This window comes from Trachemys scripta, chromosome 6 (genome assembly GCF_013100865.1).
Source record: "Trachemys scripta elegans isolate TJP31775 chromosome 6, CAS_Tse_1.0, whole genome shotgun sequence".
In the NCBI taxonomy this organism is placed as follows: Eukaryota; Metazoa; Chordata; order Testudines; family Emydidae; genus Trachemys; species Trachemys scripta.
This window is the reverse complement of record NC_048303.1, coordinates 76194797-76218146: the sequence shown is the minus strand read 5'-3', so window position 1 is coordinate 76218146 and position 23350 is coordinate 76194797. Positions and strand designations below refer to the sequence as shown.

Sequence of the window (23350 nt, the reverse complement as noted above, 5' to 3'; positions counted from 1 at the left end):
TTGCCGCCGTAGAATGAAGCGGCGGTAGAGCTGCTGCCGCTTGTGATCGTGGCTTTTTTTTTTTTTTTTTTTGCTGCTTGGGGCGGCAAAAACACTAGAGCCGGCCCTGGAAGTATGGATAGCGCATGAAGTGCACCAAAGTGGCATGCGCACCAAAATACACAACAGTACATATGTACAGATCAAAAGAAGAAAGAATACACTAACATACAAGTATGAGTTTGGCAGGATTGCTTCATGACACTCCCATCTCCGACCTCACATTTTTTTCCTGATTTTGTCGGCAGTGAGATTATTTATTTATTTAAATAAGTTATGAAGGCACGGTCAGAATTTTACCAGAAGCAGCTGGCCAGCAAAACGCTGCCTTAAGAGACTGATAGCAGATTTACATGTAGAAATACTAATTTTACAAGTGCAATTATCGTTTTTTTCCCTCAGCCCTGGCCTCCTGCTTGTCAATAATGAACAATTAGTGAAGAGTAAGGGTAGGGTAAGGGTATTTGTGTAGCCAGATATGTATATTTTTGTCATATTTGAACAAAAATGTCTACATTTTGCCGTATCTCCTTTATTTATCAACTAATTTCGATAAAATTTGAAATGTAGTCAGTTTTTTCTTTTTTAGAGGCCCCTCATGTTGCAAGGCCCTACTATTTTATAGTAGTTTAGCTATTTTATACCTGGCACTGACTGCAGGACAACCTCATGTGACACCACAGCTCTTTGTGACCACTGATTTCCACTGCATCATGTTCATGAAGCAGTACGTTATCCAATATATATTGTTATGTTTCTGACACATCACACTGATATGTCTTGTGCACAATAGTAACATTGTACACATTGAATTGAATGCTGGGTAGTTATGCTAAATTCTATTACTGTGATTTGTGCTATGTTTTTTCCCAGAATGATGTTAACATCCCATAATAGTTTACAACATTTGCAACTGTTTTGCACAGCCAAGTACAAAACCTATCAGAAGCAAAATGTATGAACGGTATTTCCTGGTCCCATGAGGGAATGCTGTCATGACCTACTGATACCTGGAATGTGGTATCCAAAGCAAAGATAAGGAAAGTACAGGATGGTATCAAAAAACAAATATAGACTGGTGGGTGACTTATCAAGTGCTCTCTAACAGGTGTACTACAAATATAACTAGACTTAGGTACCTATTTTCAAATCAGACCTTCTGTATAAGGTGAATGCCATGCTGTGAGACTGATTGCTTCCTAGAAAGAATGGTATGGATGGCTCATTTTCATATTGTGCTTTGTCTTTCACTAATAAACTGATTAAACTTGGTTATTTGGTCTCTCAAATATTTTTAATATAAAACTGTAAGTGTAGTCAAGCAATTGGCTTTAGTCAAAAGGTGGCTTTTTTTGTTTAAGCTGGCCAGCATTCATGGCGCTGCAACACTCATCTCTAGATTCATCTTCAGTATACCCTGTGCCTGGGAAAGTGCCAGGGAGAAAACTGTAGGCTAGGAAGTGTTGGGAGTGTTGATATGTTAGTACTTATTAGTTAACCTTAACCCTATCCTTCCCTAGGTCCTATTTTCCTGCTCCCAGTAGCTCTCCCTTTGTTATATTGTTACTTTGGGGTGTGTCATTCCTTTGCTGGGTTTGGGTTGATGTACTTCATTGTTTCTTGTGTACAATACTCTGTGCCAGCAATGGTAGCATTATTCGTTTTCCTAAGGGACAGCAGCCCTTGTGTCTCATGCAAATTGAGGAGTCACCTTGGTTGGAGGTATCAGGCTTCACAATAAAGGACCCTCTCTGCCCTCTGGAGCTGGCAATAGCAACTGGGAATTATCTGCATGAACTCCAGCTACATTCTATGTGTTAGGTGTAGCTGTATTGAATGGCAGAGGAATAAGCCAGAGCGGCTTTGAAGTGCTGTGATTGTGGCATGAGGAAATTTGATCTGAGCCGCCCCCCCCGTGCATGTTATAAAAGGAAAGAGATGCACAGGGACCTTGAGGTTCCAGTCTGCATCATTTCAATACAGAATACTATGGCTAGATAATAATCAAAAGACCTAACTTTTACATAATGCTTTATGTCAGTAGATCTCAAAGAATGTTACATCATTATCCCCATTTTGCAGATGGGAAACTGAGGTACAGAGTGGTAAAGTGACTTTTCCCAAGGTCACCAGCAGGCGAGTGACAGAGCTAGGAATAGGCCCAGTCTCACTAGGCCAAATGGTTGCTATGTGATTCCTTAACTTCCTTTCACCCCTCCTTCTCCCGCCCGTACATGTATTTTAAAAGTCAGTGAAGCTTTAAAAGTTTATTTAATCACCACATACACCACATAAAAGAACATTCCTACCCCACCTGTAAATCCACTGATGCTTGTAAAAAAGCTACTTTCAAACAATAAGGCTTTCTCCAGCAACTACAAATCAAAGTATTATTCTGAGGCATAAGATGCCATCTATGTTATATATTGTTCCAATATGTTTTGAAGCGCAGTTGTAGTTTTATTTTTCCCTCCATTAGGAGAATCACCAGTCTCCTAATGAAGGGGAAAATGTTTAACTCGCTTTGACATTTATTTAAAAACTAATTAATATTTTGTGCAGTCATGCAAGGCAGGTTTTATAATATCTGAGAAAATTGGGGGGAAATAAATCTACATTCCAGGAATTTTTTTTTAAATCAAACTCCTCTAAATAGTATTTCTGAGTCCTCAGTCTAAGCCAGGGCATAATCAAACTGGCCTTTCTCTAGCCCATCAAGTCCGTCAGCCCAGGTGGAGGTGGGCATACTTCTGTAGGGGTCTAAGAGAATTCGGAAGCATCGGACAATGAGGATGCCTAAGAAAATAAATAATAAGATCACAAAGACAAATGTGGTTTTCTGCTCCAGGGTCAAGCTAGCGTCTTGTGGAACATTCCCAGGTGGCAACAAAGTAGAGGTGATAGGCTCTCCTTCCATTGTCCAGGGAAGCTGAAAGGAGTAATCCCACAGTTTCCTTATTTCATCATCAATTTGCTGAGGCCATGGTAGAAGTCACTTAGATGTACTTGTGTTATCTGCAGGGGAAGGGGGAAAAAATGTTAGCTATGAATGCACCTTATTTTTGTGTGTGGTCTCATCTGAATGCAGAGGGCATATGGGAAAGAACACCATGGTTGTTTCCATTCCACTATTATTATTTTCTGAACATGTTTATTGGTTTCATAATATGAAAGGCCTAATATTACTGTTAAATATCATGAACAGACATCTTGTCTATAAGATGGCCAAGCACTGGGTCATAAATCTGATCATGTACCATTTGGATTGATGTAGAATTTTCCCTCTTTTCAAGGGGAAGTGTCAGGGTTCCAATCACATTGCTCAGAGAACACTGCTAAAAGGTAAGCTACCGAAAGGACAGGTCTGAAGCAGACTGTGTCTCATTCCACCTGGGAAAAGAGAGTGTCATTACTGTGCCAGCAGTTTTGGAGGAGGAGGGTCAGAAACTAATAAAAAATTTTAACACCTTTTATCTACAATGATCCCAAATGGACCCAGATGACACAGACAGGGATCTCTTACATACAACTGAAATGCAGACACCTCTGAGCTGAATGCTGGCAGTCATTCTGTGCTCATAGCACAACATGGCATTTATAAAAGACAGGCAAAATAGCTTCTCCATTTGAAACAAGAGGAATTTTAGGGAGGCAGACTGAAATTACTCAAATGCAGCCCAACATATTAGTTAATGCCCTTACCTCATGCTGAAATTCAACCTATGATCTTTTAATAAGTACAGTGAGTCAGAAGCTAGGTTTCACATTTCACAGCATGCCGTAGTGCTATGTAGTGTCATCAGGTCAGTACTGACTCAGGGCCAGATCAAGCCATCCTTGCATATGATCCCACTGAAATCAATGAGTAAAGTGAAATGTATTCAAATGGGTGCCCAAATGTGGCTGTAAGAATGTCCCCTACCAAAATCATCAGCACTGCCTACAGTACTTACATTTCTCTTAGGCCTGGTCTACACTATGAGTTTAGGTCGAATTTAGCAGCATTAAATCGAATTAAGACTGGACACGTCCACATGACGAAACCCTTTTTTTCGACTTAAAGGGCCCTTTAAACCGGTTTCTTTACTCCACCTCCAACGAGGGGATTAGCGCTGAAATCGGCCTTTGCGGGTCGGATTTGGGGTAGTGTGGATGGAATTCGACGTTATTGGTCTCCGGGAGCTATCCCACAGTGCTTCATTGTGACCGCTCTGGACAGCACTCTCAACTCGGATGCATTGACCAAGTAGATAGGAAAAGCCCCGCGAACTTTAGAATTTCATTTCCTGTTTGCTCAGCGTGGAGAGCACAGGTGACCACGCAGAGCTCATCAGCACAGGTAACTATGATGGAGTCCCAGGATTGCAAAAGAGCTCCAGCATGGACCAAACGAGAGTTACGGGATCTGCTCGCCATATGGGGAGACGAATCAGTGCTAGCTGAACTCTGTAGCAGTAAACAAAATGGCAAAATATTAGAAAAGGTCTCAAAGGCCATGAAGGACAGAGGCCATAACAGGGACGAACAGCAGTGCCACGTGAAAATTAAGGAGCTAAGGCAAGCCTACCACAAAGCCAGAGAGGCAAACAGAAGGTCCAGGGCAGAGCCGCAAACATGCCGCTTCTACGCAGAGCTGTATGCCATGCTAGGGGGTGCAGCCACCACTATCCCAACCGTGTGCTTTGACTCCATCAATGGAGAATCATGCAACAGGGAAGCGGGTTCGGGGTACGAGGAAGATGATGATAAAGACAATGAAGATAGCTCACAGCAAGGAAGCAGAGAAACCGGTTTCCCCAACAGCCAGGATACGTTTATCACCCTGGACCTGGAACCAGTAACCCCGAACTCACCCAAGGCGTGCTTCCAGACCCTAAGGGCACACAAGGGACCTCTGGTGAGTGTACCTCTGTAAATATTACACATGGTTTAAAAGCAAGCGTGTTTAATGATTAATTTGCCCTGGCAACCACGGCCAGTACAGCTACTGGAAAAGTCTGTTAACGTGTATGGGGATGGAGCGGAAATCCTCCAGGGACATCTCCAGAAAGCTCTCCTTCATGTACTCCCAAAGCCTTTGCAAAAGGTTTCTAGGGAGGGCTGCCTTATCCCGTCAGCCACGGTAGGACATTTTACCACGCCAAGCCAGTAGGACATAGTCTGGAATCATTGCATAACAAAGCATGGCAGCGTATGGTCCAGGTGTTTGCTGGCATGCAGACAACATCCATTCCTTGTCTCTCTTTGTTATCCTCAGGAGAGTGATATCATTCACGGTCACCTGGTTGAAATGGGGTGATTTTATTAAGGGGACATTCAGAGGTGCCCGTTCCTGCTCGGCTGAACAGAAATGCTCCCCGCTGTTAGCCGCGCGGTGGGGAGAGGGGTGAAGTGATCATCCCAGAGAATTGGTGTGTGTGGGGGGGCGGGTAGTTGGGTTTGTGCTGCATGTTAACCCGGAAACCGCAGCCCCTTCTTTTACATTGCAAACGCATTTTAAAGGGCCAACCCAACGGGTGCTTGGTATGGGAAATGAGGGCGCTGCTGTTTGAAACCATTCCCACATATTATGAAGGTTAAAAAAGCCAAAAGACTGTGGCTTACCATGGCTGCCTGCAAGCCGAATTCTGTTGCCTGGCACTGCGTGAGTGATCTCTCACAGCAAACCGGTAGGCCCTCAATATAAGAAGAAAAATGCGACCTTGTAACGAAAGCACATGTGCTGTATAACGTGAACAGCAAAGTTAACGTGAAAGAGTGTTCCCATTGTTCTCTAAAATGTGTCTTTTTTAACCACCTCTCCCTTCTCCTCCACCTGCTGCAAATGTTTCTCCTTCGCAGAGTCTAGTGAAGAAGATTAGAAGGAGAAAACGGCAGACTCGGGATGATATGTTCTCGGAGCTCCAGATGTCCTCCCACGCTGACAGAGCACAGCAGAATACGTGCAGGCAGTCAATGTCAGAGTGCAAAAAAGCACAATATGAATGAGAGGAGAGGTGGCGGGCTGAATCACGGGCTGAAGAGAGCAAGTGGTGGGCTGAAGAGGATAGGTGGTGTCACCTTGCTGACAGAAGGCAAGAGTTGATGCTCTGGCTGCTGGAGCATCAAACTGAAATGCTCCAGCATATGGTTGAGCTGCAGGAAAGGCAGCAGGAGCAGAGACCGCCGCTACAGCCCCTGTGTAACCACCAGCCCTCCTCCCCAAGTTCCATAACCTCCTCACCCAGACGCCCAAGAAGTCGGTGGGGGGGGCCTCCGGCCACCCAGCCACTCCAGCCCAGATGATTGCCCAAGCATCAGAAGGCTGGCCTTCAATAAGTGTTAAAGTTTTAAAGTTTTAAACTGCAGTGTGTCCTTTTCCTTCCCTCCTCCCCCACCCCTCCTGGGCTACCTTGGCAGTTATCCCCCTAGTTGTGTGATGAATTAATAAAGAACGCATGAATGTGAAGTAACAATGACTTTATTGCCTCTGCAAGTGGTGCTTGAAGGGGGGAGGGGAGGGTGGTTAGTTTACCAGGGAAGTAGAGTGAACCAGGGTGGGGGAGAGGGGAGAAGGGTTCATCAAGGAGAAACAAACAGAAGTTTCACACTGTAGCCTGGCCAGTCACAAAACTCGTTTTCAAAGCTTCTCTGATGCGCACCGCACCCTGCTGTACTCTTCTAACCGCCCTGGTGTCTGGCTGCGTGTAATCAGCGGCCAGGCGATTTGCCTCAACCTCCCACCCCACCATAAATGTCTCCCCTTTACTCTCACAGATATTGTGGAGCGCACAGCAAGCAGCAATAACAATTGGAATATTGGCTTCGCTGAGGTCTATCCAAGTCAGTAAACTGCGCCAGCGTGCTTTTAAACGTCCGAATGCACATTCTACCACCATTCGGCACTTGCTCAGCCTATAGTTGAACAGGTCCTGACTACTGTCCAGGCTGCCTGTATACCGCTTCATGAGCCATGGCATTAAGGGGTAGGCTGGGTCCCCAAGGATAACGATAGGCATTTCAACACCCCCAACGGTTATTTTCTGGTCTGGGAAGAAAGTCCCTTCCTCCAGCTTTTGAAACAGACCAGAGTTCCTGAAGATGCAAGCATCATGTACCTTTCCCGGACATCCCACATTGATGTTAGTGAAACATCCCTTGTGATCCACCAGGGCTTGCAGCAGCATTGAAAAGTACTCCTTGCGGTTTATGTACTCGGTGGCTTGGTGCTCCGGTGACAAGATAGGGATATGGGTTCCGTCTATCGCCCCACCACAGTTTGGGAATCCCATTGCAGCAAAGCCATCCACTATGTCTTGCACGTTTCCCCAGAGTCACTACCCTTGATATCAACAGGTCTTTGATTGCGTTGGCTACTTGGATCACAGCAGCCCCCACAGTAGATTTGCCCACTCCAAATTGATTCCCGACTGACCGGTAGCTGTCTGGCGTTACAAGCTTCCACAGGGCTATCGCCACTCGCTTCTCAACTGTGAGGGCTGCTCTCATCCTGGTATTCTGGCGCTTCAGGGCAGGGGAAAGCAAGTCACAAAGTTCCATAAAAGTGCCCTTACGCATGCGAAAGTTTCGCGGCAACTCTGAATCGTCCCAAACCTGCAACACGATGCGGTCCCATCAGTCTGTGCTTGTTTCCCGGGCCCAGAATCGGTGTTTCCATGCCATGAACCTGCCCCAGTAACATCATGATTTGCACATTGCTGGGGCCTGTACTTTGTGAGAGGTCTATGTCCATGTCAATTTCCTCATCACTCTCGTCGCCGCGCTGCAATCGCCTCCTTGCCTGGTTTTGCTTTGGCATGTTCTGGCTCTGCATATACTCCAGGACAATGCGCATGGTGTTCATAGCGCTCATAATTGCCGTGGTGATCTGAGCAGGCTCCATGATCCCAGTGCTACGGCGTCTGGGCTGAAAAAAGGCGCAAAACTATTGTCTGACGGAGGGAGGGAGGGGCGGGCGAGTGACGACTTGGCTTACAGGGAATTAAAATCAACAAAGGTGGCTGTGCATCAGGGAGAAACACAAACAACTGTCACACAGAATGGCCCCCCCAAAGAATGAACTCAAAACCCTGGGTTTAGCAGGCCATTGATTTCACGGAGGGAGGGGGAAGCAAATGAATACAGAACAAATCTGGTCCATCTATCTTTTACATCTTAGGCTGGCAGCAGACGGTGCAGCATGACTGATAGCCCTCGGCATCTTCTGGGTGCTTGGCAGAAGATGCTGTATTATGACTGCTAGCCATCATCGTCAAGACTGTTCAATAGGACTGCCGGCAGGACTAAGTCTCCAGGAGACAAAACATGTCTGCCCAGGTGCCTCTGACCGAACTCACCGAGGAGTACGACGACGACGGATACCAGTCGTAATACACCACCCACTGCCAAAAGACAAGGAACTGCTGCTGTATAGCAATGCAGCCCCATGTCTGCCAGCACCCAGGTAGCCGATGACAGCTACCAGTCATACTGCACCGTCTACTGCCAAAAGGCAATTAGCTGCTGCTGTGTAGCAATGCAGTACCACGTCTGCCGGCACCCAGATGACATATGGTGACGGTGAGCTGAGCTGAGCGGGCTCCATGCTTGCCGTGGTATGTTGTCTGCACAGGTAACCCAGGTAAAAAGGCGTGAATCGATTGTCTGCCGTTGCTCTGACGGAGGGGGAGGGGCCTGACGACATGTACCCAGAACCCCCCGTGACACTGTTTTTGCACCATCAGGCATTGGGATCTCAACCCAGAATTCCAATGGGCGGCGGAGACTGCGGGAACTGTGGGATAGCTACTCACAGTGCAACGCTCCGGAAGTCGACGCTAGCCTCGGTACTGTGGATGCGGTCCGCCGACTTAATGCACTTAGAGCATTTTATGTGGGGACACACACAATCGACTGTATAAAACCGATTTCTATAAAACCGGCTTCTATAAATTCGACCTAATTTCGTAGTGTAGACATACCCTAAGTCTCACCTCAGGCATTGGCAAGGCCTAAATCTACCTAGATTATGAAATCCATATGAGGGATGATGGCTACAGGTTATCTCTGTTTGTCCCCAATTTAGCACAATAGGCTACAATCAGAGCACTTCATGCAAATGGTAAGAAAAGAGACTGTTTTTAAACAAAATTGAACCTGAGCTAGGAGGAAGGACACAAAACTGTGGAAAGAAGCAAAACTTTTGTGTTGCCATTTAAATCCATTGAGAATTAGCTGTCATTTACAATGGAGACCTGATCAGTAATGACTTACAAGCACATGTCAATAAAAATAATTACCACTGAATGTGGTACTGAGAAAGCACACTTATATAATTACACATAAAGCGTAATTTTAAAACCACATATACTTCAAATAAAACGATGGAAGATGTAATAAAAGAACAAATAAATGTCACAGCTGTACAATTATTAATTCCTGAACCAAGGTATATAAAAGTTGTTAATTTCAAATCTTTGAAAGTATATTTCCAGCTACCAGCTGATGAAAAATTTGCGAGCCTGGCTAATAAAAAGAGCTGTAACCCTAAGATCAAGCAGTTTAATAAAAGTGTCAGATCTTAGATGATAAATGGAGGAGGAAATGTAAGTACGGTCCAATGATAAATCTTTGAGACAGAGGATTTGAGACACAGGATTATAACATTGTGGCAATGATGCTATAATGAAGGCTGAAAACAAACTACTGCTACAAAAAAACCTTCATTTTAGTCACTAAAGCCCTGAGATAGCAAAGCACTTCAGCACATGCTTAAGGCTCAAAGACTACAATGACTTCAGCATGTGCTTTAAGTTAACCACAATCTTAAATTCTTTGTTGAATTGGGGCTTGAAAGTCTCTCCTAAAACTACCTTTTGGAGATAAATCTGTGCTAAAAGCAAGCATGACAAAATGTGAGTATTTTAGGAAAGGTTTGGAAACATATATTCAATACTGTACAATCATCTAAAAATGGGCTAAGGATGTTGGGGATGGTGGGAAATGGAAAATTTTCACCTCTCAAGAAAGTTCAGATTTTTACTGTGCTTGAAAAACCTCATTTTAAACTTAGCAGGTCTATATTGCTCAGTAAAACACAAATGCTTTGCATTCTTTGAAGAAACCTGATTTCAAAATCATTTGATGAATTATTAAAGCTTGTGTGCTAATTACTTTCTTTAAGGATTGAACAGGCACCAAAAATGGGGTGTGTGCTGAATGACTGCAGATGTGTTGGGTAATCATTCTCATAGCCATAACTGGTTTTAGTTAATTTTACGTATCAACAGAAGTGTGAAGCATGCTTTGGACTTGGCAGTCTTTCAACCCCAGACTTCTCGTTATCATGCTACAACTACATGCACCAACACAAAAAAAAAGTAATCATAAAAGCCAGTTAAGGCTACTTCTTAGGCATAAGTCTTGCCAACACTTAACCAAAGCTTGTAAGCTTTTTGGAGCACAAAGGGTCTCTCCTTAAGTTCATACTGGAGTTCATTGGAGCACAATGGGGCTCTGATCCTAACTGTGGCCACTGCAATATAAAAGTTAAATCCAACAACAAAATGTTGCTAAATGACAACAAAGTGCCTATCTTTCACATCATTTACAAAACTCACCTTTCTGAAAGCAAGGAAATGACTACCTAAGGACCTCAGAGATCTTACATTGCCCATAGAGCAAACAAACATGTAGGGACAGATTCTCAGATCCCAGTCCAGCTCCTTTGCACCATTCTTGAGCAACTGTGGGTTCCCTTTGTGTAGGAATCCCTGGCTCTCAAAGAGTTGGCTAAGTGATTCTAGCAGCTTCCTACAGCACTCTGACAGTGTGACTCCATTGGAGCTGTGTACCAGGGACTCCTCATGGCAACAGTTGCCCCCAGTATAGGGGGCTACAGGGAAATGCTAATACAACCTCAGGATGTATTATCTTCTTTGGGAAACACCTGTGCATTCATCCCATCCACAACCTACCCTCTTCTCCTCCAGCCTCCATCCCCTTTCCCAGTATAGATCCTATATTCCTGGGGAGATCTTTGTGGGGCCTGGGAGATGGAAGGTACGGTGCCACAGAAGTAGCCGAGCAACTTTTCCACATAGTTCTGGGGAGGTCTGTGCATAAAGGGTCCCTTTCATGTACAGATTTCGGGGTGGTGGTGGCGGCATCTTACACTGCAAGCTTCTTGGAGCACAGACTGTCTTTCTGTTTGTTTGTACAGCACATAGCACAATAGGGCCTAGATCCTGACTGGGTCTTCTGTGAGATATCATGATACAAATGATATTATCATCTCCATTTTAGAGATTGAGAAATGGAAGCAGAGAGTGATTAAGTGGCTTGCCAAAGGGCTCACAGGAAGTAAAGCAGTAAAGTCAGTGATTCCACTTTTCCATTAGCCACAAAACCATCCTTCCCCATCCTTTTCACCTTCTTGTCTATGCAGTGGTTTCTGAAACATTGATGATAATGGTGTCAAACTGAAATAATGATATTGCATACGTATACATTGATCCAAAGAGGAATACATTATAGGCATCACAGAAAGTTACGACTGAAGTGGCAGCTGTCAGATGATCAAAAAAAGAGTAGGACTGTGGTGATCTGAATATGTTTCTTATTGTTGGTTTTAAAAGCCAGCCAGAGCTGGGCCAGGTTATTACCTGGATTAGAGATCCTCAAGGGAAAAAATATTATAAACAGAGGTTTGTCTAAACACCAGGCTGCTGTCTATATGACTTAAATAGAATTAAGACTGATTGCACAAACAGATTAGCCTTTAACTTGATGAGTAGCTTTTAGAGGTAAAGACATTCAAGTTCAATTTCTTGTTGAAATGATTTCCTCACAGATATGAATAATCTTTCATTTAATGAGTACACAATTGAATACCTTTCTGTCCACATCCGTCTCTGTTGTTATCGTTCATTCTTGCTAACATGCAAATAACCATTAGCTCATTTTATTATAGTTCTGGCTCAGATGGCACTTTCAATCTCAGTCACTCAGTTGCCGTAGTTATACATTTTTTAAAACAAAAGAACTCAAATGCTTATGATTAATGCCAGCCCAGAAGGTTTTGTTTTGTTTTTGTGGATTAGGCAGAGATGTTTGAAGAAATCAGTGGAGATCTGTTTTAATGTAATATATCATTTTCCTTGGAACAATAATTGAAACATACCAAGGACCATGTCACTGCTACATAGGGACTGAACTTTTATTTCAAACAAGTCAGGAAACAGAATTAGGGTTACCACAGCCAGCTTAACTCTGTTCCCTTGCACATTTGCATGACATTAGGATCTCTCACTCTTTTGGACAGTTTCTCTCCATCATTAAGGTTGTGACAAGGTTATCATTATCAATCAAATTTTGACCTGTCCCTAGTTTCACCCAGACTCACCCAATCTACAATGACTGGACAGTCTACTCTGGATGCTGTAAACCTGTATATCATTGCTAGTTCAGTTACCTATCTCATGCTACAGAAACCGCCTACCTACAAATCTGAAGGTTGTTAAAGTTTGAGGTGACCTTGCAGGAGTAAAACCACCCAAGTATATGGAGTTGAGAAGGTAACTAGCTTTGATACAGATGCACTTATTGAATACATTAAACTGCTTTAGAAAGTTGGGACACAGGCTACCAGGAATATGCAAGCAGAGTTAAGGTCAGTGCACCTTAAATCAGCATTTCTAGGATTTCCAACATTTGGTTTTGAAAAAGGCAAACTTTCATTGAAAATGGTCGTGTTTTTTAATGATTTCTTTTTAGGGTTCCTGGCAAAGCTTTCAAGCTTCTTATTTTGAAAATAATATAACAGACTAATGGAAAAGAGTCGGGCATGGTGGCGTGTGCCTGTAATCCCAGCTATTTGGAAAGCTAAGGCTAGTAGATCGCTTGAGCTCAGGGGTTCTGTGCTGCGGTGTGCTATGCCAATTAGGTGTCCGGAGCCACTGACAGCCTGGCCAGCGAGTGGCTGAACAACATGAATGGTGTATTGTGATCGGCGCTCTCTCTATGAGGGCTGATGGACCGATCGATCAAGAGGACAATGGAAAGGAACTGTTCTTTTTTTAAATGTCACTCTTCCAAAACCACTGTGTTTGTAACTAAATTGGACTTTGCACTGTTATGTTTAAATTGCACCTTTTTCTATTACCATTTATATAAAATAGCATTTTATATAATTGAATATAGGATTTGTGTTTGTTTTATGAAAGACTCTTGTAACGTATATGTACAAGAAGGAACCTGAAATCTCAATTTGCTAACTTTTGTACAATTAGAATCTCACCCTTTACCATTCAATGTGTTGTGTTTTTTGCAATTCTTATACTATATTTGTGTATAAACACTGCAGTGAACAGAGTCAAATATTTACAAAACCGCCTAATTTTTTAAACACATTTGATGTTTGGTAGCAAATGAAATTCTAGGCTAGACCCCATCTACTATAAATTGAAGTAGTTCCACTGGTCAGTGGTGTTACACAGATTAACACCACTTTGTTTCTAGGTATGATGAAGCATGCATAATCTCCGGGCTTTTAAAGACATCAGCAAAGGAAATTCAGAGATGATAATCCTGGAATTATTATTTTTATATTATTTTATCTTTATCTTTATATATTATTTATATATGTATATATTTATATATATTATTTTTATATAAAATTCCCTTTCCATAGACTAAAAATGAAATTCCAGGTTAAATGTGTTCCAGGTGACATTTATCTTGATTGTTTAATAAATCACTTGCTATACAGTTTTATGCAAATTACCTAAAATTAACAGGCATTTTAAAATACCTTTAAAATGAGCTGGATCAGTGGAGGAATCTGACCAGCTAAAGCTAGTCCTCAGCACATAGATACACAATTTAAAGAGTTTTGATGCACTTTGACATATCAGACCAAATTCTCTATTGGTGTAAATGGCCACAGGTGCCATTGATTTAATTGCTTTAGATTTATTGTGGCAGAGAATTTGGCCCCTGAAAACTGTAAAATGTATAAATAATAAACGTTAGGACTGGGAATATGTGGGAATATCCTTGCTTTTAAGATAAAACTTGGTGACCAAATTTTGCCCATGGTTACACCCATGCAAACTCACCGACTTCATTCTTAAGAGCAGAATTTGTCTCTGTGACTTCACAAGGTGCCTTACAAGTATGCATAATGTAATGTAAGTATATGTATTTAATGGCACATGTAGGTTTCCATTATGGCTTATCTAGTGTAATGTAAATCATGTGATTGCATGCAAGACCTAAGTTGTGTCACAGCCACATGTACTATTTTTCTATACTATCCTTTCTAGTTTAGCAGATTAGTCACAGCATTTCCTTACATATAAACATCACATAAGCTTCTTCGCGCTTAGTGCCAGAATCAGCAACTGACTTTATTGAAGTAACTGCTCGCTTTACTGGCTAACTGGATTTAAACAAAAGGAACAGCATGTGGGAGTCAGCTGGTATAAATCAGCATAGCTTCAATGGATTTACACCATCTGAGGACCTGGCCCCTAATTTGAACCTACCATACAAAATACACTATTTCCTTTTCCCTTTGTCTCCATGTACTTTTCCTTCTAAAAAGTTTACAGCTAGCATTGTAGCTAACAAAATTTAGAAATGCTAGCATTGTAATTCTTTCCCCATTGCATATTGCTACGACACGTCCATAATATATTAAATGTTAAAGCCCTTTAAGCTTTACATGTTATTAAAATATTTGATTAGGCTGGATCCCACTGGGAAGAAATAATCCTATTACAATTACAAATCTTTCCAAATTAAGAAATCTGCTGCTCAATGAGACTAATATATTTTACATTCCTCTTTCTTGCATTAATAAAGGTTAACTTTGTTAACCTTAATGAACTTTTCAAAAAAATAAACATAAAAAAAATAGTACAGGTCACATATACTTTGTATTATTTATTTTACATACATTTAATTTTAGTAGGTTTTAGATCTCCATGTCACAAATTCTTACCTTCTATTCAGGAAATATTGCATATAAACAGTATTAACCAGGCATGTAAAATATAAAGATTATTTATTAAATAAATAAGTACAATTGGGCATACAGTTTTTGTTATACAAGTACCTTCATCTAGTCGAGAGAAAAGCCGACCCATTTCCTTCTGCAGCTGTTACGGGTAGTTACAGGTATCTTTAGTTTCCATTCTTCTTCACCTTGCTCGTAATGTAAGTGCAAAGTAGCAGAGGCAGTAAAGAACCTGGCTGAACACCTAAGCACTAGAGCTGCCTTTAAAAGGCTTAGAATTTTACATGAAAAACTATGTCAGACAAGAATGCGGTTTGTGTGTTAGAAATAATTAGCTGACAATACTGTCGTTTCTTTGAGGCGAGGCATGATTTCAGTTCTGCCTCAGCAACTCTTCAGTAGATTCTGCTTCACTGAGTAGAGCAGCAGCCTAGCAATCTGTCTTCAGGAGAATATTAACATTCAAAAGTAGTACAGGAAATAAATAAAAAAAATCACAGGGCATTCCCATATCTTTGCTAAAATTAAAGCCATAAATTTACCAGTATTTCCCTTTTTACTGTAAGGACTACTGTCAATATTAGACAAATAGCATTCATCTGCCAATCTGATTACAGTTTGTGACCTTCAGGAAAACTCCTTAATTAGAAGACTTCTAAAAAACAATGTGTGAGAGTAATTCTCGGCTACGTTTACTATATAAAAATAACCTGACGGCAATGGCATCTGGCATGCACCCGTCAACATAGCTGTTGATTGTTTTTAAACTTATTTCGATGCATTTCTTTTTTCCTGGAAGCTGTATTTGTTTTCAAGCCAGGTACAAAAGCTTCCCTTAATAAAGTAGCTGCTTTATTTCAGGAAAAAACACTCTGTAAAGCAACATGGTTCTTATTTTCCCTTCCTGAAAGAAAACAACGCTAGTTTTAAAATGGTGTGCCAAGTAAATGACACTGATTTAAACACTGTTTTTCCCCTGGTTTCCACTTTTTTTGAAGGGGCTTGGGAGGACAGGGGAAAGGCTGAACAATTTATGGTTAGATCAGGGCATTTGTCCACAGCCCTGTGTAGGGGACAGTGTGGAACCAACCCCCCCAGCAGCAGCATCATAGGACAAATTGTTTCCCATCTAAGGCACAATCCGTTTCCCAAGGTGCTTTGATGGTTATTGAGGGAGGCCCTTTGTGGTCCCCCTTCCATCCCTGCAGGCCCGTGTAAGGACTACACGCAATCTGGCCCTTAATGTTTTGTCTGATTTCACCATAGTAAACAAAGAGGAATAATATCTCCACTCATTCATCTCACACACACATGCAAAATTCCACATATACTGCTATAAGAGCCCTGTGGGGGGAGGAGCGGCAGCATGGATGCAGAAACAGGGGTTGTACTGAGCTTTAGTCCTGGTCTACGCACAGCTTTTGTACAGGTGTACCTATTCAATTATGGGTATGGTGGTTTGTTTGTTTTTTTTACTGAAAGAGTTATACCAGTACAAGCCCTAGTGTGGATGCAGTTATACTGAAATAACAGTGTTATACTAGTATAGCTTATTCCCCTTCCTGTACAGGAATAAGCTATACCAGTATAAACCTAATTAAACCAGTATAACTGTGTCCACACTAGGGTGTTGTGCTGCTTTAATTATACTGGAAGGTGGTACAACTTAGGGTATGTCTACACTACGAAATTAGGTCGAATTTATAGAAGCCGGTTTTATAGATATCAGTTTTATACAGTCGATTATGTGCGTCCCCACATAAAATGCTCTAAGTGCATGAAGCCGGCGGACCGCATCCACAGTACCGAGGCTACCGTCGACTTCCGGAGCGTTGCACTGTGGGTAGCTATCCCACAGTTCCCACAGTCTCCGCCGCCCATTGGAATTCTGGGTTGAGATCCCAATGCCTGATGATGCAAAACAGTGTCGCGGGGGGTTCTGGGTACATGTCGTCAGGCCCCTCCCCCTCCATCAGAGCAACGGCAGACAATCGATTCGCGCCTTTTTACCTGGGTTACCTGTGCAGACAACATACCACGGCAAGCATGGAGCCCGCTCAGCTCAGCTCACCGTCACCATATGTCATCTGGGTGCTGGCAGACGTGGTACTGCATTGCTACACAGCAGCAGCTAATTGCCTTTTGGCAGTAGATGGTATATTACGACTGGTATCCGTCATCGTCGTACTCCAGTTCAATCATAGGTACCTAGGCAGACATGCTTTGTCTCCTGGAGACTCAGTCCTGCTGGCAGTCCTATTGAACCGTCTTGACGATGATGGCTAGCAGTCGTAGTACAGTATCTTCTGCCAAGCACCCAGAAGATGCCGAGGGCTATCAGTCATGCTGCACCGTCTGCTGCCAGCTTAAGATGTAAAAAATAGATGCACCAGATTTGTTCTGTATTCATTTGCTTCCCCCTCCCTCCATGAAATCAACAGCCTGCTAAACCCAGGGTTTTGAGTTCAATCTTTGGGGGGGCCATTCTGTGTGACAGTTGTTTGTGTTTCTCCCTGATGCACAGCCACTTTTGTTGATTTTAATTCCCTGTACCTCCCATTCTGTCCATGCTGGAGCTCTTTTGTGATCCTGGGACTCCATCATAGTTAGCTGTGCTGATGAGCTCTGTGTGGTCACCTGTGCTCTCCACGCTGGGCAAACAGGAAATGAAATTCAAAAGTTCACGGAGCTTTTCCTGTCTACCTGGTCAATGCATCTGAGTTGAGAGTGCTGTCCAGAGCAGTCACAATGAAGCACTGCGGGATATCTCCCGGAGGCCAATAACGTCGAATTCAGTCCACACTACCCCAAATCCAATCCGTAAAGGCTGATTTTAGCGCTAATCCCCTCGTTGGAGGTGGAGTAAAGAAACCGGTTTAAAGGGCCCTTTAAGTCAAAAAAAAGGGCTTCGTCGTGTGGACGTGTCCAGGCTTAATTCGATTTAACCCTGCTAAAGTCGACTTAAACTCGTAGTGTAGACCAGGCCTTATACGTGTAGCTAGCCAAGGCCTCACAGTCTTGGTAGCACAGAGGTAGTACACTACTGCCTCACTAAAAATGAATTACTAAGCAGAGCCCAGTTCAGGACAGCTTTGTGATCCCAGCAAAGTTATATGGGTTATCGGGAGGTACTTTTGTGTTTTTAAAGAATAAACTGTTTCTGCTGAGCACTTCTTATTGAATTATTCCCTTTGTGACACCGGCTTTAGCCTTTGTATACTAATCTACCCAGTTTCTCTCCTAGCTAGAGGATCAGCATGAATACACGCAACAACCAAAAGATAAAGGCAGGATGGAAGAGGCTTGTTAGATCCAAGAGGAAAACTAAGTGAGAGGCTGTTTTACTATATTAAACAAAGTTGTAGATAGGTTCTAAATAATTGGAAAATGTCATTCATGAATGTTTTCTCTTTTGGTCTGCCCTTCTTTGTAGAGAGTCACAACTCTGAACCCATGTATGCTCCAATGAATGCACAGTTTGTGGCTAATAAACATGAGGACAGAGAGAATTGATGAAACAATGGGTTTAAAGATTCATTTTATCTTCTTTGTTTTGTATTTTATAAAAGTCTTACAAACAGATGACAACAGTGACATTCATTTAAGGCCCAATAAAGTCAATGGGAGTCTTTCCAGTGAGTTTATTGGGCTTTAATGCATGGCCTTGGACACTATTGATGTCAGCAATGGCATCACTGTGCTGTAGTTACCAAATTAACAATACCTCCCACAATTGTCCCATGGTATTTACTATGAGCTTAAATCCTTATGTCCTTACTCTATTGTGCTCACACTTTACTGCACTGGGGTTTGCCACAGCAAGGACCTCAAGATTTCTCTTTGTAACTATGGCATAGTAGAGCTGTGCTTGTGAAGATTACATACATCACATTTGGTGAAAACACTCTGTAGGAACAGCAAGGTAAAAATCTATTATAGCCATTTTAGTTAATTGCTCTCTAAAGGTAATACTCAAACCATCCCACTAATTAATTCTAATTACAGTACTAAACTACAGCATCTCTATATCTGACTTTATTTGGTGTTCAAGGGATGTTCTTGGTGTGATTTTATTAATAGGTCTGAAGGTATCCTTTTAAGTTAGCTGGTTATTATTGCACAACCTTTCCAAAAGGCTATGAAAAAATAAAATGTCATCCAGAGACCCAATGAAACCTCTGCACCAATAGTTACCATGAAGCCGCCATATCACTGGAAGAATCCTAATCATTTTGATTCACTCTGCACCCTGCCATGTCACTCAAAATGAGCTGTGCAAAACTTACAGATCTGAAAGTCACAGAATATTGCAAACATTCTGTAGGAACACATCTAGAGAAATTTCTAAGATATGCAAGCAGGTCTGAGATTACCAATGCTGCTGTCACCAACAGACTGAATCTCTGACAGTGAGCAAGAGAATGAAAGAAAAAAAAATCAATAGCCCATTTATCTCCAACTCACTTTCTCAAATACACCTCTACCCTGATATAACGCTGTCCTCGAGAGCCAAAAAATCTAACCGCGTTATATCGATCTTGCTTTGATCTGCCGGAGTGTGCAGCCCCTCCCCCCTGGAGCGCTGCTTTACCATGTTATATTGGGCCGCATTATATCGGGGTAGAGGTGTATCTGGGGATTACAGACTCCTTTGTAGTTAGACTCTACATCCATGTGAATTGACTGAAGGGAAGCCAGAGGAACATGCTAATGGTTTGCTCTTGGTCTATTGCTCATTGCCATGTATCTTGTCAGACTGGCTGCTAGGCATGCATTTTCCAGCAGTAGCTGATTTTACAAGGTCTGTAGTGATGATCATTTAGGTATCCTAAAGCAGGACTGAGCACTAACTTTGTGGCAGACAAACATGTCAACTCTGACATTCTGAAAATAGGCTGTGTGCCAGATTCACTGAAATGGATGCAGGGAGATGTTATACTTCCCTAAGCCAGCTTGGCCCCCTCCATGCTCCAAGTCAAATCCATCTTAAATGAGGGCAGGAGCTAGCTTCACATCTACCCTTCCCTCATTGTTTTCTTGGGGGAAAGGGAGACGGACAAGAAAGAGAACACTCAATTTTTAGGAGGTGAAATCCACTGGAGCTCCCCTGGCAGATGCTGTGAAGGGCACAGTGCTCTAGTGCATCCCTGATGACTCTCCCCATAGTCCTCAGGCCAAGATTTTCTACTTTGGGGCCTGTGTTGGCCACATTGCAAAGTTTTTTGACACTTACATCATCCTGTTCTGGTGGACTTTCTGTTGTCATGAGTCTCTGAGACTGGCCTAGAACTCAAGCTAACCCTACAGTTCCATCTAGTAGCTTCTCTGGACACACTCCTCTTGCCCCTCCATCCAGACTCTAAAACATTGAATCTCTTAATATTTAAGGGATTCGAGTGCAAGTTAAATAGAGCTGTAAATTATGGTTATAAAATGTCAAGTAAAATGCAATACAATTAACTTTAAAATAATTCATTATACTTACTCCTAGCATGCTTGTTATCTATTTGCAATGGTAGAAAAAGGATAAAAAATAATAGGTATAATTGGTCAAGAATTTTCTGCAAGAATAGTTTTCAGATGATAAATGCAGTTTCTGCAAAAAATAAAAAATTTCCACAAGAAATTTGTGTTGTGTTCAGTTGTGCTGAAATTTTTCAATTTTCTGTCAGGAAAATCAAAATGAAATATTTTGTTTCTGCTCGGTTCAGTCTGAACTGGAATATTTCATTTTTATTGAACTAATCTGAAACCTTCCATTTTGAATCAGTTCAGAAAAAATTAAACTGTATTTCCCTAGTGCATTGTGCTTTTGTGTTCTTTGCAGTTTTTCTAAGATTATACCATTGTAATATTGTCCATATTCTTAACTTGTTTTGATGTGAAGAACTACATTACTCTTGACAACTCCTATAAAAAGTGGTTTAATGATAATTATGATCAATATTTATATGGGCATCAGTTCAGAAATCAGTGTGCATTCAAAGATAGACACAAGCATTTTTTAAATGTAACTATAAAAGCAATCTTTCATAGCCACTTTGATTTTGAGCAAAAACTCACAAGTGTGAGGATCTTAGCAAAGATGCCACATTCACTGAGATTCAGTGACATTCCTGCCAGCTCCATCACCACAGGTGTAAAACTATATTTTGCATAAGAAAATTAATGTTTTATTTTTCATTGAAAGTTGGCCTTTAGGCCTCTGGCTGGCTCAGACACCTGTAAGAATCTATCCCCTCTATGTATTTGTCTGGCACCATGAGAATATTCTGGCACATATATTATAAACACTGTGGATCACATTTTGGTTCCAAAAACAAAGCTGGAATTGGGATGTTTATAGGTGCTTGGAGGACAGAGTTTTCCCCCTTACTCCTTCCTCCCAGGCCACAAAGTTCTAATACTGGCACACCCTCAAGCCCTCTAAACAACTGATTTTGAAAAGTAGATCTGTATAATCATAGATCTACTTTCTACACTCCTGCTTCTTCCCAATTAGCCCCTCCATCCTGTTGTGTGTAGAGGTGTGTGTGCACACATGTGTGTGTGTGTGAGCGTGTGTGTGTGTGTATTTCCTCCTCATTACATTATGGCCCTGTAGCTACAAAATAACAGGATAGTTTAAGCACTTTTAAAGAAATATTTTGACCAAGTAGGCAGCAGTGGCTCATAAGGATGTATTTATTCTCTTGATTTACATCTATCTAACTCAAACATTGTTCCCTTTGGAGTCAGGGGGAAATTGTACCTCTAAATGAAAAAAACTTGTTCAGTATTCTTTTCCGGTCCAGATATGGAAAACTTATCTCAGTTTTATTAACACTCATGATTTTATCACAAGTCTCACAATATTTGCTGTTTTAATTAAAGCCCCAGTTCCTGGAGTCAGGTGATTGCGAGTATTTCAACTTTCATTTAAAAAAAAATCCTTATGGTTGCAGAGAAAAGCTTCCAAGTGGGAACCCTTAAAGACTCAAAAAACACAAGACAAATAGAAAGAACCCCAAGTTTATTATTTTGAAAATCTCATGATTTTAAGCCATGTGGGGGATTGAGGGTGGGGACTGACTCTGGGTTTTTGAATGTATGGAGTTGGCAGTACTGTATTAGTCCCAGTTATGGATGGATATATGGCCTGAAAGACCTTTTTGCAGCAATCACAGAATCATAAAAGTATAGGGCTGGAAGAGACCTTGCAAGGTCATGTAGTGCAACCCACTGCACTGAGGCAGGACCAAGTAAACTTAGGCCATTCCTGACAGGTCTTTGTCCAATTTGTTTTTCAAAACCTACAATGACAGGAATTCCACAGCCTACCTTTGAAGCCAATTCCAGTGTTTAACTACCCTTATAGTTAGGAAGTTTTTCCTAATATACAGACTAAATCTGTTGCAGATTAAGTTGATTAATCCTTGTCCTGCATATGGAGGACAGCTGATCACTGTCCTCTTTATTACAGCACTTAACATATTTGAAGACAGTTATCAGGTCCTTCCTCAGTCTTCTTTTTCTCGAGGCTAACACTTTTTAATCTTTCTTCATAGGTCAGGTTTTCTAAATAGTTTATCATTTTTGCTGCTCTCCTCTGGACTCTTTCCAATTTGCCCACATCTTTCTTAAAGTATGGCACCCAGAACTGGATACAGTACTCCAGCTGAGGCTGCACCAGTGCTGAATGGAATAGGACAATTACCTCCCATAATTTGGGGTCATAGAGTTTAAGGTCAGACGGGACCACCAGATCCTCTAGTCTGACCTCCTGTATATCACAGGCCACCAACACCACCCACACACTAAACACAGCACTAAAATTAGACCAAAATATTACAATCTATAGGAGACTGGACTATTATGTGCCACAGGCAAAGATATGCACCAGTGCCAGAGGCCCCCACAATGGCAGAGAAATGATTAAGTTAGATATGTCTGATAATCCGACCAAGTTAAGTGAAGAGGGTAAGATGTCAATGTGGCTTAGGGAAAAGCCACATTTTAAACTGAATTTATTCTGGATATTGTGCTTTTTCCCTTTTCTAGTTGATCTGCCCTGACCATTTTATAGTAGCTTAAACAGTCACCACTTTTATACCATCCAGCATCAATGAGACTAGTCTAAATCCTGTTTATATAGTCATCATCTACCAAGGATCTTAAAATTGGGTTCAGGTAGAGGTGGGACTCACATTTCATCTTCTCATTAAGCATTTTTGTATACAGAGAAAGTTGAGGAAGGGAGAGGACAAGAATCACCATTGGGGTGAGATGAGTATGACTGGAAGTTACTAAAGAGCTAAGATTTTCTAAGAGGTT

General features: G+C 41.8%; 1 protein-coding gene across 1 annotated transcript; it reads right to left on the bottom strand.

Annotated features, from left to right (window-relative positions):
- Positions 1 to 354: 354 nt before the first annotated feature.
- Positions 355 to 15439, bottom strand: CTXN3 (cortexin 3). Its single transcript, XM_034773002.1, has 2 exons — positions 15137 to 15439; positions 355 to 3054 (listed from the first exon to the last, which is right to left on the bottom strand). Exon 2 carries the CDS (start codon positions 2954 to 2956, stop codon positions 2714 to 2716), a length of 243 nt encoding a protein of 80 aa, XP_034628893.1. The 5' UTR covers positions 2957 to 3054; positions 15137 to 15439; the 3' UTR covers positions 355 to 2713.
- Between the last annotated feature and the right edge of the window lie 7911 nt (positions 15440 to 23350).